This window comes from Stegostoma tigrinum, chromosome 7 (assembly GCF_030684315.1).
Source record: "Stegostoma tigrinum isolate sSteTig4 chromosome 7, sSteTig4.hap1, whole genome shotgun sequence".
Lineage (NCBI taxonomy): Eukaryota > Metazoa > Chordata > Chondrichthyes > Orectolobiformes > Stegostomatidae > Stegostoma > Stegostoma tigrinum.
The window spans coordinates 52,257,028-52,273,710 of NC_081360.1; the positions used below are offsets into that span (position 1 = coordinate 52,257,028).

General features: G+C 38.8%; 1 protein-coding gene across 3 annotated transcripts in view; it reads right to left on the reverse strand.

Annotated features, from left to right (window-relative positions):
* Window positions 1-16,683, reverse strand: part of tlk1a (tousled-like kinase 1a) — a 135,897-nt gene that overhangs the window by 103,878 nt on the left and 15,336 nt on the right. For all 3 annotated transcript variants that reach the window (XM_059647268.1, XM_059647267.1, XM_059647269.1), the window contains exons 3-4: window positions 3,729-3,838; window positions 798-869 (exon numbers count right to left, since the gene is read on the reverse strand). In XM_059647268.1, the coding sequence (XP_059503251.1) occupies window positions 798-869; window positions 3,729-3,838 (182 nt within the window). The remainder of the gene's footprint in view (window positions 1-797; window positions 870-3,728; window positions 3,839-16,683) is intronic.

Consider the following 16,683-nt stretch of genomic DNA (forward strand, 5'->3'; position numbering starts at 1 on the left):
GGTAGGGCTGTTTGCGCCATCATTTCTGGTGCCTTAAAGTCAGGCTACACTTGCAGTTTCATTCCATTTCTGAGATTTTCTAGCTATCACGAAACTAAGTGACTTGCCAGGCTATTTCAGAGGACTGAAATGATTTGATCACATTGCTGTGGGTCCGGAGTCACATGTAGACCAGAAGGCCACTGGTTTTCTTCCCTAAAATATACTATCGGTAATTAACAATCTGGTACAACAGTTTTACTGAACTCAAAATTGCACCTTATGCCTTAGATCCCCTGCAGCTCTGGGTCACTAGCCTGCCAAGCATTCCACCTTGAAATGATCCAGTCGTTATAATTAGCCTCATGCACATAGTAATACTGTACTACAAAAGGGGAAAGTGGTGCAACAGCTCCTCCAGCATGCTGGGGAGAATTCTTTTAAACAGTATGTTTCCAGTCCAGCAACTGATAGACTTGGTTCTTAGGAATGGAGGAATGCCATGTGGACCAAGTGTCTGCAAAGTAACACAGTGACCACTGTACCATAATGTTTAGGTGGTCTATGGAAAATGTCAAGCAGCAATCCAGAGTGAGAATAATTAGCCAGGGAAAGCCAATTCAATACAGGGGAATGAATCCAACCTCGATAAATTGCAATCAGAGACTGGCAGGCAAAACTGTAACCAAACAACGAATGGCTTTTAATGATAATATAGTTCAGGCATGGCAAGGTGTATTCCCATGAAGGGAAAAAGACAGAAATGAAAGTCAAACCTCCCAGGATAACAAAAGAAAATGATTAACTCTTGTACATACCTCTGACTCTTTGTCACTTAATGATCCAAGACTTCCAAAACTGTGGTTAGAACATTCATTATTTGTTAAAGCCTGTTCAGAAAAGCAAACAAAAATGAGTTAAAAAAATTACCAGTATTTAAAAGGTAAATTACAAAAGGCAGTTAGTTTTTTTTAATTTTATGATGTACATTTCAAAACATTCTAAACATTTAACTTCTTATTAATCTTGCATTAACTTGACGTAATCCTAAAATCTGTGGTCAAAAGTTTAGTACCACATTTACACACAAACATATAGATTAGGAGTAGGTGTTAATTACTCAGCCCATCAAGTCTACCCCACCATTAAGATCATAGCTGATCTGACAGCTTCACATCACTTTTTCCATATTCACTTTCAAGCATTCGCTTCGCAAGAATCTAACAATCGCTACCTTACAAACACAATCACAGTCTGCTTTCAAACCTTTGGGAAGAAAGTTCCAGATAATATTAAGCTCTTGAAAAAATTTCTCTTTGATTGTCCTAAATGGGCAACGCTTCATTTTGAAATAACGTCTAGTTTCAGAATCACCCCAAGAGGTAACATCTTTTCCTGCCAAAATACGTCAGGATCTTAGATGCTTCGATCAAGTCTCCTCTTATTCCAAGTTCCAGCAGATACTTGCTTAGTCTATCCAACTTTCCATCCCAATCCAAGTACGTGCCTAATAAATCTGCCTTAAAATGCTTCCCATTCATTTACATCCTTGCTCAAAAAGATCAGTAGTCCAAATGTGGTCTCACCAATACCCTCTACAACTGAATCACAATCTCCAAACTCTTGTTTTCAATTCCCCTCATTACAAACAATAATATTTTATGAACATGCATACTAACCTTTTGGTGATTCATGCATGTGCACACCCAGATCCATCTGCATCTCGGAGCTCTATAGTATCTCACTTTTGAGACAATTTTCTCTTATTCTTCCTGCCAAAATGGGCAATTTCATATTTTCCAACATTATACTCCATTTGTCAGATCTCTGTCCACACACTAAACCTAACCACATCCCTTTGTACCTCATGCTCTCCTCATAACTTACTTTCCTACTTCTTTCTGTTTTTTCATTCAAGTAATATTTAAAAAAGGTAATATCTCAGAAGCCTTTCAATGCACGAGAAGGCCATCAGCCCATTATGCTTGTAATGGCTCTTCAGTTGAGGCATTATTGCCTAGTGCCAACCTCAATTTTGCTTCAAGCCCTTGCACGTTAAGTGGGCAATGGATGATTACTTGGATAATAAAGCCATGTTGAGCCAGTCTTCACATTTCCAGGCAGCGCATTCCATGCTCTAACTACTCGGCGAAAAGTCATTTTACTCTAGCTTCCTATGCAAAGTCACTTTAAATTAGCACCCTCTCATTCATATTCTTTTTACCAGCAGGAAGTTTTTCCCCATCTAATCTATCCAATCCATTTATGATTTTGAAAACCTCCATCAAATCCCCTCTTAGCCATCTCTTGTCTCCATGGAGAATGGTCCTAATTCCTTCAATCTACCTTCCAAAATAAAATGTTAAGATCCCAGCACTGATCCCTGTGGCACATGATGTAGACTGTGTGACTTAAAGATTTTAAATACATCAGTTGTGCTAAACTTGGATTTTGAATTGGTGACATATGGGTTTTCCTGTACATGTAAAAGAAATAATAAGTAACTTGAGAGTGGACAGTCAGAAGCTATTTCCCAGGGTGGAAGAGTCAGTTACTAGAGGCCATAGGTTTAAAGGTGCCAGGGGCAAGGTTTAAAGGTGATGTATGAGGCAAGTTGTTTTTTTTTCCCAACACAGAGGATGGTGGGTGTCTGGAACTCGCTGCCAGGGGAGGTAATGGAAGCAGATACAATAGGTCACTTTTAAAGGGCATCTTAACAAATACACAAATAGGACAGGAAGAGGGAGAATACGGTTACCTGAAAGGGTAGGGGGGTTTTAGATGTAACAGGCAGCATGCCAGTGCAGGCTTGGAGGATCGGAGGGCCTGTTCCTATGCTGTAATTTTCTTTGTTCTAAGCCAAATTGATAAGATTTGCTCATAATTAAAAAGCACCAAAGTTTCCCAAAAGGTAAGAATATGGTATTTCCTTATTGTTCTGTTTTTATTTTACGATATTCCTGCTTTCTACCTGTACGCAGATTTACAGCTTCTTTCTGGAAATGGATACACTGAATAAAGAAGATAACGTCATATCACAACCTGAGTTATTAAAAATAGAATGGATTTTTAGAAAAACCTGAGTAAAGTGTAGACATTGAAACCTTCAGTAAAGGGTTAGAGTTAGGTCTTCTTTAAAATAAGTGTTTAAGACTTTTGTGGTATTAGATAGGCATTTCTTCAAATTATAGTAACACTTGGGTAGCGTTGTTGACATAAAGATTCATGCTAAAATGCTTTACAGCAAGTCCATAAGAAAACGCATGACACCAACCCATAGAAAGAGATATTAAACAGGCAGATAGAGAAGCATACAAAGGGAATTCTAGATTGTAGGGCTAATACAACTGAAGGAACAACCAATAATGGAATGATTATAACTGAGATTGCACAAAAAATTAAGACTGCAGGATGATGACAGAATGCAGGGCTGGCAGTGAGTACTGACAAAAAAACTGCAAAGTCCAAAGCGTTGAAAAACAGAATCAGAATTTAAAACAAAGACATTGCCTGACCAAGAATTAATGTAGGTTAGCAAGCGCAAGGGTGATGAGGAATGAGACTTGATGCAAGTTAAGACAACAGAGTTTTGGATGAGCTCAAGTTTACAGACGATAAAATGTGAGGGATCAATTGGCTGTGTGTTGGAATATTCAAGTCTAAACTTAAGTTTCAGCAACAAACAACACAGTACCTTTAACCACTTAAAAACCGTCCCCTAGACAAGCTAGGGATGAAAGTAGGCTTACTTTTGCTCCTGTGCTTCCACTTCCACTCCCAGTACTCACACCTCCTGTAAACCTTGCTTCCAGCAATTCCTGCCGTCGAGGATCAAGGCTATGAAGCTCTTCCATTGTACCTTTAATTAAATAAAGCATGTTAGGTTAATGAATTTGGCTCAGTAAGTAAACAGTTTCTGCCAGACTCCAAAGGCTATATTTCTAATTGTATCACAGTATTGATGAAAAAAATCTTAGCATAAGTCAATTAGAAAAACATGTGCAACAGTAAGTAATTTGGATGAATTATTAACCTATTTCTCACATACACCAAATTTTACTTCCCTTGAGCTTCTTATCCCACTTACTAATTTGTTACTGTTAGCAGTGTTTCACTGTTGACTAGAAGTGAATGTTTTCCCAAGTGCAGTCCCAGGAAGTACAAAATTTAAAAAACGCATAGCTCATCTCTTCCTGGTGCTCATGTCTTTTAGAAACAAAATCTTATAAAGCAGCTCCTCAAGACACAGGATGACTTTCATCCACTTGAGAGTTATTGATCCTAAAGGTGACTAAATAGAGCAATGGGTGAGTCCAGGACCAGAGGACAGTTTAAAAATAAGGGGTAGGCCATTTAGAACAGAGTTGAGGGAAAAATTTCTTCACCCAGAGAGTGGTGGGTATATGGAATGCTCTGCCCCAGAAGGCAGTGGAGGCCAACTCTCTGGATGCTTTCAAGAAAGAGATAGACAGAGCTGTTAAAGATAGTGGAATCAAGGGTTATGGGGATAAGGCAGGAACACGATACGGATTGTGGATGATCAGCCATCATCATAATGAATGGTGGTGCTGGCTCGAAGGGCAGAATGGCCTACTCCAACACCTATTGTCTATTGTCTATTGACCCCCGGCACCCTGCCACAGGTGGGGTTTGAATAGGCTTGGGCTCAGTTCACATATATTCCAAATAATCTCTTTGCTTTTATATTTTTAGTTTTCAAATTTGAAACATAAGATCATCAGATTAGTCGTACTCCTCTATTTTCCCTTCAATTGTGCATCAAATTGAAAAATGTTGACTTTGTACTTAATATTACATTTATGAACCACAGTACACAGTTCAAATCACACAAGGTACAGCAGACACAAAATAATTAAACAAATGAACAGCAATAGTTCCTCAGTCAGTTAGTGGGCTTATGTCACCAAGTGACGATAAGACAATTAAAATGTTTTGCCACAGATATTAATAGTACTCAGGCTTGGAGTGAAAAAAGAATATTCAAGTCTAAAATTAAGTCATGATTAAAAGTTTCAGAACAAATAACACAGTACCTTCAACCACTTAAAAATCTAGACAAGCTAGGGATGAAACTAGGCTTACCTTTGCTACTGTGCAAACAACTGATCCTTGCACCTTGCATTAGGCGAGTTTAAATTCGAAGATTTTCGCTCATGTACAGACATCAGTTTTAAGATGAAAGATTCAGCATCACTTTCAGAAGCCAGAAATAAATGTATGCAGTTTATTACAACTGATAAAACTACGTTCTATTAAGAAAAGGGACAAAAGGCTCACCAACACCTTGCTCATCACTGTCTCCAACTTTGTCGACTTTCAGTACTAGATTAATTGAAATCCTAGCCAACTAAACAAACATTGTGGTAGGGTCTAGAGACTGTGTCTCTGGTATGCGCAAACTTCATTTTCCCTTGCTGAGTTCAGTATCTGAGCCTGGACCTGACAATACTTGGTGGGCTCCCACATCACATATTCTACTATCAAAATTATCCAATTCACCTCTAAAACACTGCCCGTTTCTGCCCCTCTTTTTAAGAGTCATGGAATCTTAGAATTTTAGGGCACAGGAGGCCAATCAACCCATTATATCCATACCAGCTCCCAAAAAAGCTACCCAGCAAGACCTACCCTTCAGCACCATCTCTGTAACCCTCTAATTTCATCACGTTCAAACATATATTCAGCCTTCTTTTGGAACCTCCTATGGAATCTGCCTTCACCACTCTCCCAGGCAGCACATTCCAAATTCTAACAATTCTCTTAGTAGAGATGTTTCTCATCTCAGTCCTCAATCTCTTTGACTATCTTGAAAAGGTGGCCCCTACATACTGACATACCAACTACAGGAAAGAGTTCATCTGCTGCTCAAACACTCATGCATGCATCTTCTCTCTTTTTAGATTTGACAACTTCAATGTTCGCCTGACCAGACTCCCAGTTCCCATACTTGATGATCTGAAACCTCTCCAGAACTCTACTGCTCATACCCTAACTTGTACCAAGTTTCAATCGTGCATCACTCACGTTGACCAGCAGCCAATGCAGACTGATGGTATTCTTGCTTTCAAATGCATTGAATAAAAACTTGACCTTTCCTATCTTCATAAACATCTTCATCTAACCATAAAATATTCCAAGCTCTCAAGATCTAACCTCTTCAGCAATCCTGATGTTCATCAGACCCCACACTGACAGTTTTCACTGTGGAAGTTCTCCCCAATTTACTGTATTTAAGACATTAATATAAATGAAGCTTATTGTTAAAAGTTGATATGGATCATAGTACCAGCTCAAAGTGCATCAGCTAGCCAAAGTTTAAAAAGGTTCCAAAATTGAGACCCAAAGTTATATTTCAAAAAAAAATTTCCGGACAAAATGTTTGTTTATACATCTCTTCAACTATAAGTAAACACAGTCAATACAATCACATGCAGCAAATCTGCCAACTTTGCCTCCAGTCAGTAGCTCAGCATTGCCTCCCTATTTTACTTATAGAAATTCTAATAAAAATTGGATATCCTCCTTATATCACTGATCCGTGCACCTTTCATTATATAAATAATATGTACTTACATTCATTTAACACCAGATTCAAAGTCGTTTCAAACAAGAATCAAAAACCAATTGAAAAGGTTTGCTGAGGATGAGTTAGTTTTAATCCATGCTATTTTATTAGGAGAAAGATTAAAGTTCTGATGCTCAATATATTTGATTTCAAACATGATTCAGAGCATGAAATTGTCCCAGTTCAGTAGAAAGTATCAATACATCACTGCATCAAACAATAAGACAATACTTAAACTTTCAGAACTTATGCTAACAACATGCCATCAAAATTGTCATCACTGCTTGAGCGTGGCAGCTATGAATCAATTTCTACAACTAAATTCAATGCCCTTCAATCTGAGAATGCCTCTAATGACCCCAAAATGTGGACCTGTAATGACCATTACCTGAATCCTTGGCAAGATTACATCTGTGGCTTAAGGCTAAAGCATTAGATTAAAACACAGAAGACAGGAACCTGAGTATACTATATAGTCTACCAAACCTGTTCCAACAGTCAATATAGTCATGGTGACTTGTGAATTCAGCCCCATTTTACAATCCATACAGTATGCTGCTGCATTCCATGGGACATCAAAAACATGTTTATTCCTTACTATAAGCAATTGACAGCCTTCAACATTCAGGGCAGCAAGTTCCAACAAAAAAATTGCTAACTTGCAAGTTAAATTATATCACCTTTAAAATTTCGTACACACAGGCAAGCAAAGAGACAAAATGTGTAAATATAGTATGCGAGGAAGAACGGTGGGTGGATGGGCTGGTGGAGAGGTGAAACAGAGTCAGAAACAGTTCTGACATCAACCTAGACCAAGGTGATGAGCTGCCTTGACCCCTTCTAATTCTTTCTTAATGACAAAACATGTTGAATATAAAAGATTCTAAATTTTTTTGTTCACTGATTGAGAATTTGCAGTTCCAGTGGCTCTGAAGGTTTTCTTCCCCCTTTTCCTTTCAACGGGATCATATGCAGAGAGAACAGTCTACAGGAAATCAGAGTGAGAAGCTGTGTTACAGACCACAATGAGACAAGGGGGTGGAGAGAGATGGAAGGAAAGAAAGACAAACAGACACTGGGTGGGTAGAGTGAGAGCGCGTATTACATAGTAAGTGACAGATAAAGGAAGAGACAAAGAAAAAACCGAGTGTGTGTGGAAGAAGGACAGTGAAAGAGGAGACAGAGAGAAAAAAAGAACATGAAAGAGCGCAAGCATAGAGAGAGTGTTAAGGGGCGGGGGAAAGAGAGAGAAAACACAATTGAGCAAGACAGACAGAAACAGAGGGAAACAAGTGCGGAGAGAGATAGAGACACGGAAAAGGACAGAGCTATTCAGATTTGGAGGCTCTCGCTTTTCAGGTTGGAAGTTTCTCCTAAATCATACACAAACATGGCTGTCACCACTTGCCCACAAACCAAATAGGAAACTGTGACTGTGCTGAGGTCTCCTGAATCCACACAACTGGTCAGTCGATAAACCAATTGATTGACTGCCTCTGAATACACATGCTTATGGTCAGTGTCTAGCCTGCTTCCCAACTGCTCAAATAACACCACTCTGTATGCATAGCTCTCAACACGTGCAGGGACTTATTTTTAAAATGATAAAATTTTCTTTCAGCTTCTTTGGTTTAAAGTTTAATGTTTTCCTATTTTTATGCCACAGTCCAAAGTAAACCGAACAAAAATGAGGTTATTTATAAGAGATAATGGGAACTGCAGATGCTGGAGAATCCAAGACAACAAAATGTGAGGCTGGATGAACACAGCAGGCCAAGCAGCATCTCAGGAGCACAAAAGCTGACGTTTCGGGCCTAGACCCTTCATCAGAGAGCCATATTATGATATGTGTTTCCAAGTGTGGACTGTATTGAACCAGTTAATTACTTTTAGCAGGACTAAGAATTGAAGTAAGGTAAGAAAATAAAGCACGACAAAGAAAAAGTAGTCAGCTTCTTCCAATCTTAGGCACAGTAAACAAATTCTGGACAGTAATTTATTAGCTAAACCTATTCAGTCTGGTTCTTGCTGTGCAGCACCAAAAATGCACAAATACAGGAATCTCTGTGCAGCTTGCAAACAGAATGGAGGAGATTTCAAGCACAGGGAGTTTAGTCAGTTAAGTCGGGAGAAAAGGTTTTCTCCCCCCCAATTTATTTTCTTCATCTACCAGTATTAAGCTCCTATTTACAAGCAGCAGAAGGAGCTGATAGGTGAATAACTGCTAAGTTATTCTACTTGTATTTTAACTGCACTGACTATTAGAAGTCAGTAGGCCAAGTGGAACATGCAGCCTGTAGAATATGAACATTCATGGATACACACAAGTAAAGATAAGGAGATTGCAAAAAATGAGCTCAGAACGCAAGAAGCAGAGGACATGGGATAGCACATTTAGGGACAAGTCATGCCACAACTTGGGGTGTACAAGCAGATAAGGAAAGGATGACTGCCAGGCAGCTCAAAAGAAACAAGCATGTGGTGCAGTAGTCCTCTGAGATAACCTCACTCATAAACTAACTTTTGCTCTGAGTCTTGATGAGGTGATAGTCTCAGAGATTTAAATAGAGCCAAGTTGGTGGCACCACTGGCAGCTGAGCTGCATACGAAGGGAGGAAGAAGCACGGAAGAACAGAATGCTTACAGGAGTCTTTCGTTTGGGGGACTGACAGGTATTTGAGCCAGAAACCTAACTCCAGGATGGAGTGTGACCTCTCTTGTGCTAGGGAGGAGAATGATAAAGGACAGTTGCATTACATCTGAGAAAAGGAGGAGAACAGACACAGGCTCTGGTCTATGTCTACAGCAATGACTTTGGTAGGAAGAGGCATGAGGTTCTGAAAGCAGATTTCAAGAAACTACGAAGGAGTTTGAAAAGCAGGATCCGTAAAGCACTAATCTCAGGATTACTCCCAGTCCCACATACAAACAGATGGGCAACTGAAAATTAGTGTAGAAGGGATGGCATCAGGGCCTATATAAAACAGACAGGATGCATCTTGGTTCGGACTGGAACTAACACCCTCGCAGGGAAAATGCTAGTATTACTGGCAAGGATTTAAATGAGTTTGACAGGAAGGTGGGATTTTAAAGGAGAGCTCAGAATCGAACAAAGCAAAAGTAGAAGAAATGGAAGAGTAACAAGTGAAAAATTCAGGACAGATAAAGAATGGCAAGCATAAAATAAAATATAATCACTGTGAATAATGTAAAAAAGTTCTCATTAAAGACACACTATCTGAACATACATGGCATTCTCAAAAGGGTTAATAGTTTGAATACACAAATGGAGGTAAATGGATGTGATTTAATTTCCATTATAGAGAATTGGCTACAAAGCAAGCAAGATTGGCATATGCTTATCCAAAGATATTCTACATTTAGGAGGGATATGCAAAAGAGAGAGAGAGAGAGAGAGAGAGAGAGAGAGAGAGAGAGAGAGAGAGAGAGAGAGAGAGAGAGAGGAGAGCCCTCAGACAATCGGTGCAGGAGTAGGCCATTCGGCCCTTCGAGCCAGCACCACCATTCATTACGATCATGGCTGATCATCCACAATCAGTATCCTGTTCCTACCTTATCCCCATAACCCTTGATTCCACTATCGTTAAGAGCTCTATCCATCTCTTTCTTGAAAGTATCCAGAGACTTGGCCTCCACTGCCTTCTGGGGCAAAGCATTCCATATATCCACCACTCTCTGCATGAAGACATTTCTCAACTCCATTCTAAATGGCCTACACCTTATTTTTAAAAACTGCGTCCTCTTGTTCTGGACTCCCCCATCAACGGAAACATGCTTCCTGCCTCCAGAGTGTCCAATCCTTTAATTATCTTATACGCCTCAATCAGATCCCCTCTCATCCTTCTAAACTCAAGTGTGTACAAGCCCAGTCGCTCCAATCTTTCAACATATTATAGTCCCGCCATACCAGGAATTGACCTTGTGAACCTACCTGCACTCCCTCAATAGCCAGAATGTCCTTCCTCAAATGTGGAGACCAAAACTGCACACAGTACTCCAGGTGCAGTCTCACCAGGGCCCTGTACAGCTGCAGAAGGATCTCTTTGCTCCTATACTCAATTCCTGTTGTTATGAAGGCCAGCATGCCATTAGCTTTCTTCACTGCCTGCTGTACCTGCATGCTTGCTTTCATTGACTGATGTACAAGAACACCCAGATCTCGTTGTAATTCCCCTTTACCTAACGACTCCATTTATGAGAAAGGACTCATGATAAAGGATGATATCAGTACATTAGAGAGAGATGATCTGACATCACAGGATCAAAATGCAGAAAAAGACTTGGTAGAGCAATAAACAGCAAGGAGAAGCAAGCATTTGTGAGAAATGCTTGTACCACACCAAGTTGTCACATAAATGCTGGGCACAAAATAAGTCAAGAAATTACAGATACGTGTAACATACTATAACAGTCATAATGGGAATTTTTAAATTGCACCGCAAGTGGGTTAACCACGTCAGCATAAGTGCAATGGAGTATGAACTCCTGGAGTGTAAATTGATGGATTTCTGGAATAGTTTGTTAAGGAGCCAACTCCAGGACAGGGGTCCAATGGATCTGGTGTTTTCTACTGAGAAAAAGCTAATTAATAATCCTCGAGAGTTTTCGGAAATCATGAGCAAGATATAACAAATTATTATATCAAGTTTGAATGTGACAGTTCATTCTGAAGCTAACATTTTAAAATGAGAGCAAAAGAAATTAAGAGGTGCAACTTTAGCTATAGTACTTTTGGGAAAATTCACACAAAGATTTGACAGTAGACAGGAAATGGCTAAATTGAACAGACAATATTTACAACAAATATAAATTCCTTTAAGGCAAAAAACACTCAAAAGACAAAAAAGTGAATTAACCTGGTTATCAGAAGTACTTAATAATTGCATTAGATCAATGGAAAGGGTTTATAAGAATACCAGATACAGCCCGAGGAATTGGCTAGCAATTTCGGACACAGCAAAGGGGGATCATGAAACTGGTAAAGGGAGGGAGAATATGAATGCTACTAGAGGAACATTAAAGGAGGGCTATTAATCAAGTTTCTATCAATATGCAAAAGGAAAAAGTTTAGCAAGGATCAATTAAGATCCGTTATATTTGGGGATAAAAGAATTCAAAGTAAAGAGCAGGGAAATGGCAGAAAATTAGTCCCGCATTTGGCTTCACCAAAGACACAGAAAATCTTCCAGAAACATTAACTAATGAAGGGGCTCGTGGAACTGAAAAGCTTGAAAAAATTACTACTAGCAGAGGCTGCGTTTGAAAAATTAGCAGGATTGAGGGTTAATAAATCTCATAGACCAGTTGAGTTTCAATTTAAAGTGCTGAAGGGAATTAGCAATAGAGATAATGGGAGCTTTGGTGGCTATTTTTCATAACTACATGAGTTCTGGAAAGGTTCCTGCTGACTGGAAGGTGGCAAATGTCACATCCTAATTTAAAGGAGGGAAGATTGAGTGTAGACGATTATTGGCTTGTCTGTTTGGAGTCTTTCAATTCGAACACTTTTCCCTTCTATTATAAAAGGGTGTGGGAAGGTGGGTATTTAGAATAATAAGGACAAAATTGAGGAGAGGAAAAAGATTATGAAAGGGAAATCATGCTTGACAAACTTTTAAGCATTTCTTAAGGATGTGGCTTTATAGATTAGACAAAGGAGAAACAGTGGATGTGGTCGATTTGGATGTCAGGTGTATTCTAACAAGGTTCCAGACAGGGGATCAGTCAACAAAATTAGAGAATATATGAGACAGAAGTATATTAGCATGTATTGAGAACTAATTCATAGGAAAAAGAGAGAGTAGGAATAAACATATCATTCTTAGGATGGTAGGCTATTACTGTATGGTACTGCACAGGTCTATGCTAGGCCTAAGGCTGTTCAGTATTTATAAAAACGTGGACGTGGGAACTAACTGCAGTTATCTCCAATGCCTACGTCTAATGGATCTTTATTGATCCTTGCAAAAAGGCTTCAAGAGGACTAGGGCAGGCCAAGGTGAATAGCGGATAAAATGACAGATGATGAAGTAGAATGCAAGTTATGGTATTCACTTCTGCGGACTTAACAAAGAAAATGGAAATGCAGAACATTTTTCAAAATAATGAGAGGTTGAGAAGTATAGATGTAAAAATAGGGTCCAGGTGTCCATGGCTACTAGTCACTGAAGTTAGTACGCAACTGAACAAGCAATTGGGAAGACAAATGGTACATTGGCAAAACCTGTCACAGAGCAGTATAACAGAGGTTTGCCAGGACTGTCCTAAGAGAAAAGTGATTGAAGAAACTGGCTCATATTCCTCAGGATAGATGAAGCAATACATTGACTTTTCCCAATGTTAAAAATGTGAGACCTGGGTGACCTTGTGTACTTCAGTTAGAAATTGCATACAATTTCCAGTAGTCTAAATACTTGATAATTAAGCGCAAGTTTGCATTGCGGAAATGAAGTGTGTGCTATGAATGCCAAGATGCCTAGAAGAAATGGCTGCACATAAGGGACGTCTGCACAGACGGCACCAATTACTCTTGGTATTTACCATGGACGTGATTCATCTCTACCTCTCATTTCAGGTAAAGCCATCATCAGCAGTAAGGAGCAAACACGAGTCACAATTTAAAATGTATGATAAGCAATGGCTGGTGAATCCACCCACGTGTCTTCTGTGCACAATCTCATTTCTAAAAATCAATGAACTCTCATGAACAATTTCATAATTTTGCAGCCAAATGGTACAAATAGAATGTTTATGAGAACCATTTCAACAAAATCATGATGGGCCTTTTTCCAAGTGTTTGCAATAGCTCAGTGGAAAGCATTGTACAATATTAACTTGAACTCTTTGCACATGTGCATACACTATTCATAACCTTAAGCAAATCCTGTATTTGCAAAAAAAAGTCATCTTTCAGATGAACAATTTTAATTGAGATTCAGATGAATTAAAAATCTGATGATACTATTCTAAGAGCTAAGTGCCTTTGGCAGCCTGTTCAACATTCCCCTCTCAAACAACACAAAACACAAATGCACCAGTTATTCATTTAAACTTGCTTCCTTAAAATATAGTCCTCTGCCAATTGGCTACAATATTTATCTAAAAGCAATAATTGTTTTAACTTTCAAAACATTTCAAAAGCAATTTATTAACTGTGAAAGACTTTCAGAAAACCTGAAACATAAAGTAGTGCCCTACAAGCGAGCGCTTTTTCTTCAAGCATCAGTCCACATGATTTGTTCATTTATTCACATATGCTCAGCCTGTAGGTTACCCTGCACCAGTTTCCTGGCAGTCATTGTCAGTGATGGTCTGCCATTGCTTCCTCTCTGAGAGAGAGAGTCAGGAGGCAGGTCCCACGTTATTGACATTTTGTTCGGAACAAAGTTAGCCGTCTGGTGAACTGAGCTGACCGACTTTTAATTTGTACGGTACTGCATGAATTTATATATTTCAACAGTCTATTCACTCTTGGTTACTGCATTAAATGTTAACTTTATCATTGAGATTGCAACAGTGTGCAATAAGACAGTAGACAGTCAATTTTCTCAAGAATAGAAAAAGAAAATTTGAATTCTATAAAGGGCAGATAAACTTGACAAAATAGATTCAAGCTTTCTATTTTACGTTCCGATTATTAGTTTCACCTCAGATCGGTACATAGCTCCATGGCATGCTCTACCTTGAAAGGAACATATGGATTTTCTTCCAAAGGCTCGGTGGACATAACTCTTAGTTCAGTGTTTGTGAAAGATCATGGAAGCAGCAGAAAAGGATTGTGTGAAAATGGACTTGAAGACAATGCACTGATATGGTTAAAAGAGTGGTTAAAGCGGTGGAGAAAACAGACAGATCATGAACTGACACTTTGGAAGACTGTAGCTACTGGTGTCTCAGAGATTGGTCCTCAAACCTCAACTATTACCAGTGTTTGTTAATTATTCCAAAATGTGATGTTTTATCTCATCATGTAAGTTTGTGAATGACAAAGATTTCAGCACAAAAATCAAGCTGACATTTCAGCACTGTATTGCGGGAAATCTACAATGTTGGAGGTGGCAACCTACAGATGAAATGTTAAAACAATATTCCATCTGCCACTGGGACAGATGTCAAAGAACCCACAGCACTATTATTTCAAAGAACAGGGGAGTTATACCCAACTTCCAAGCCAATATAGATCGTCTTGTTGTAATCATAATGCTATTTGTGAAAACTTTCTGCATAAATAAGGAATCACATCTTGTACATTACACCAATAACTGCATAACAAAGTACCTAATTGATTCTATGTTCATGCAAGTTTTCACATCAACAGAAGCCTTTACCTTTTTCTTAGCGGATAGTTTCTCTCTCTCAAACCCATTTCATTTGTTAGGACTAGGGATAGACATGAAAATTAAAACTATCCTGAGGTTAGAAATACTTCCATACTGGTAGACATTTGGAAGTCACTTACACAAACAACGATTAACTGTTAACACTACTAAACAAATTTTAATTTGCTGTTAAACCAAATAATTAAAGGAATTGGAAAAAGGGGATACATGGAAACCGGTCACTGATCAGCGATGATTTGTGAACAGCAGAACAGACTCAATTCATCCTCCTTGGTCATAACATCCAATTTTCAACATTTTCTACACTCTCTACTGTGGGGAAAATACTGACATCTATGCATGGCCCTTAATTTTCTGGAAAGATATAATCAGGGATTTGACAGAATTGTTTAAATTAGCAAATTTTCCCAATGACCAAAATCATAATATTGGTCATAGAAACTGAGACTTTTTTTTTTGCAAAGTACAAAGTAAGGGTGATCATTTTAATATGTGGGAAGTCATGAATGTCATTGGGAAATTTTTGTAATCCATTATTAAGAAAATGATGACAGGGCATTTGAAAAATCAAAACACAATCCAAAGTTATAAAGGGTAGATTGTGTTTGACTAATTTGCCAGAGTTCTTTGAAGATGTAACATGCGAAATGGATAATGGAGATCTTGCAAATGGTGCATATCTGGATTTCCAGAAGGCACTTGATAAGTTGCTGCACCAAAGGCTAATACGCAAAATAAGATCACATGGAGCAAGGGATGATTTATTTGCTTGGATAAACGCTTTGGCTAACCAACAGAAAGCACAGTCAGGAAGAATGGTTCTTTTTCTGGCTGTCAAGCTGTTACAAGTGGGGTTCCCCATCTATTTTAATAACTAGGATGACTTTAGAAGGTACTAGAGCCAAATTTGCAGATGACACTGAAAGTGGGACAGTGAAGTGCAATGAAGAAATAAGAAATTTACAAGCATTCAGTAAAAGGCAGGGCCCTTAGGAGCACTGATAGCAAGAAAACTAGGGGTGCAAGTCCACAGCTCCTTGAAAGTGACAACACATTTGGATAAGGTGGTAAAAAAAAGGAGTACAACATATTTATCGTAATCGGTCAGGGCATCAAGTATAAAAGTCATGTTGCAGCTGTATGGAACTTTAATTAGGCCATATCTGGAGCACTGCGCACGCTTCTGGTCACCACACTACAGGAAGGATATGGAGGCTTTGAAGAGGGAGCAAAACCTGTTTATCAGAACGTTGTCTGGATTGGAGTATATAAGCTATAGGGATGGGCTGTTTTCTTTTGAGCGATGAAGGCTGAGGAGCAACCTGACAGAAGTATATAAAATTATGTGAAACTTAAATAGGGTGGATACTTATGGAAGTAGGGTGGATACTTATGGAAGTATCTAGAACTAGGGTCAGTTTAAAAATAAGGTGTTGTACATTCAAGACACAGATGAAAACATTTTCTTCTCACGGAGGGTTGAGTGTTTTTGGAATTCCCTTCTTCAATAGACGGTGAATACAGAATCTTTAAATATTTTTAAAGCAGAGGTATATAGCTTCTCGATTACTAAGGCAATATTAAGATTATTAGCAGTATGTCAGAACATAAAATGGAGATTAAAAGCAGATCAGCCATGATGTTATTGAATGGCAGGGCAGGCGTCTACTTTTGTTCTTACATTAACATTTGCAGAGTGACTGTGCATGTGTGTAAAAGCACAGAGTACAGTAACTAAGAATGGGGAATTGCCATATG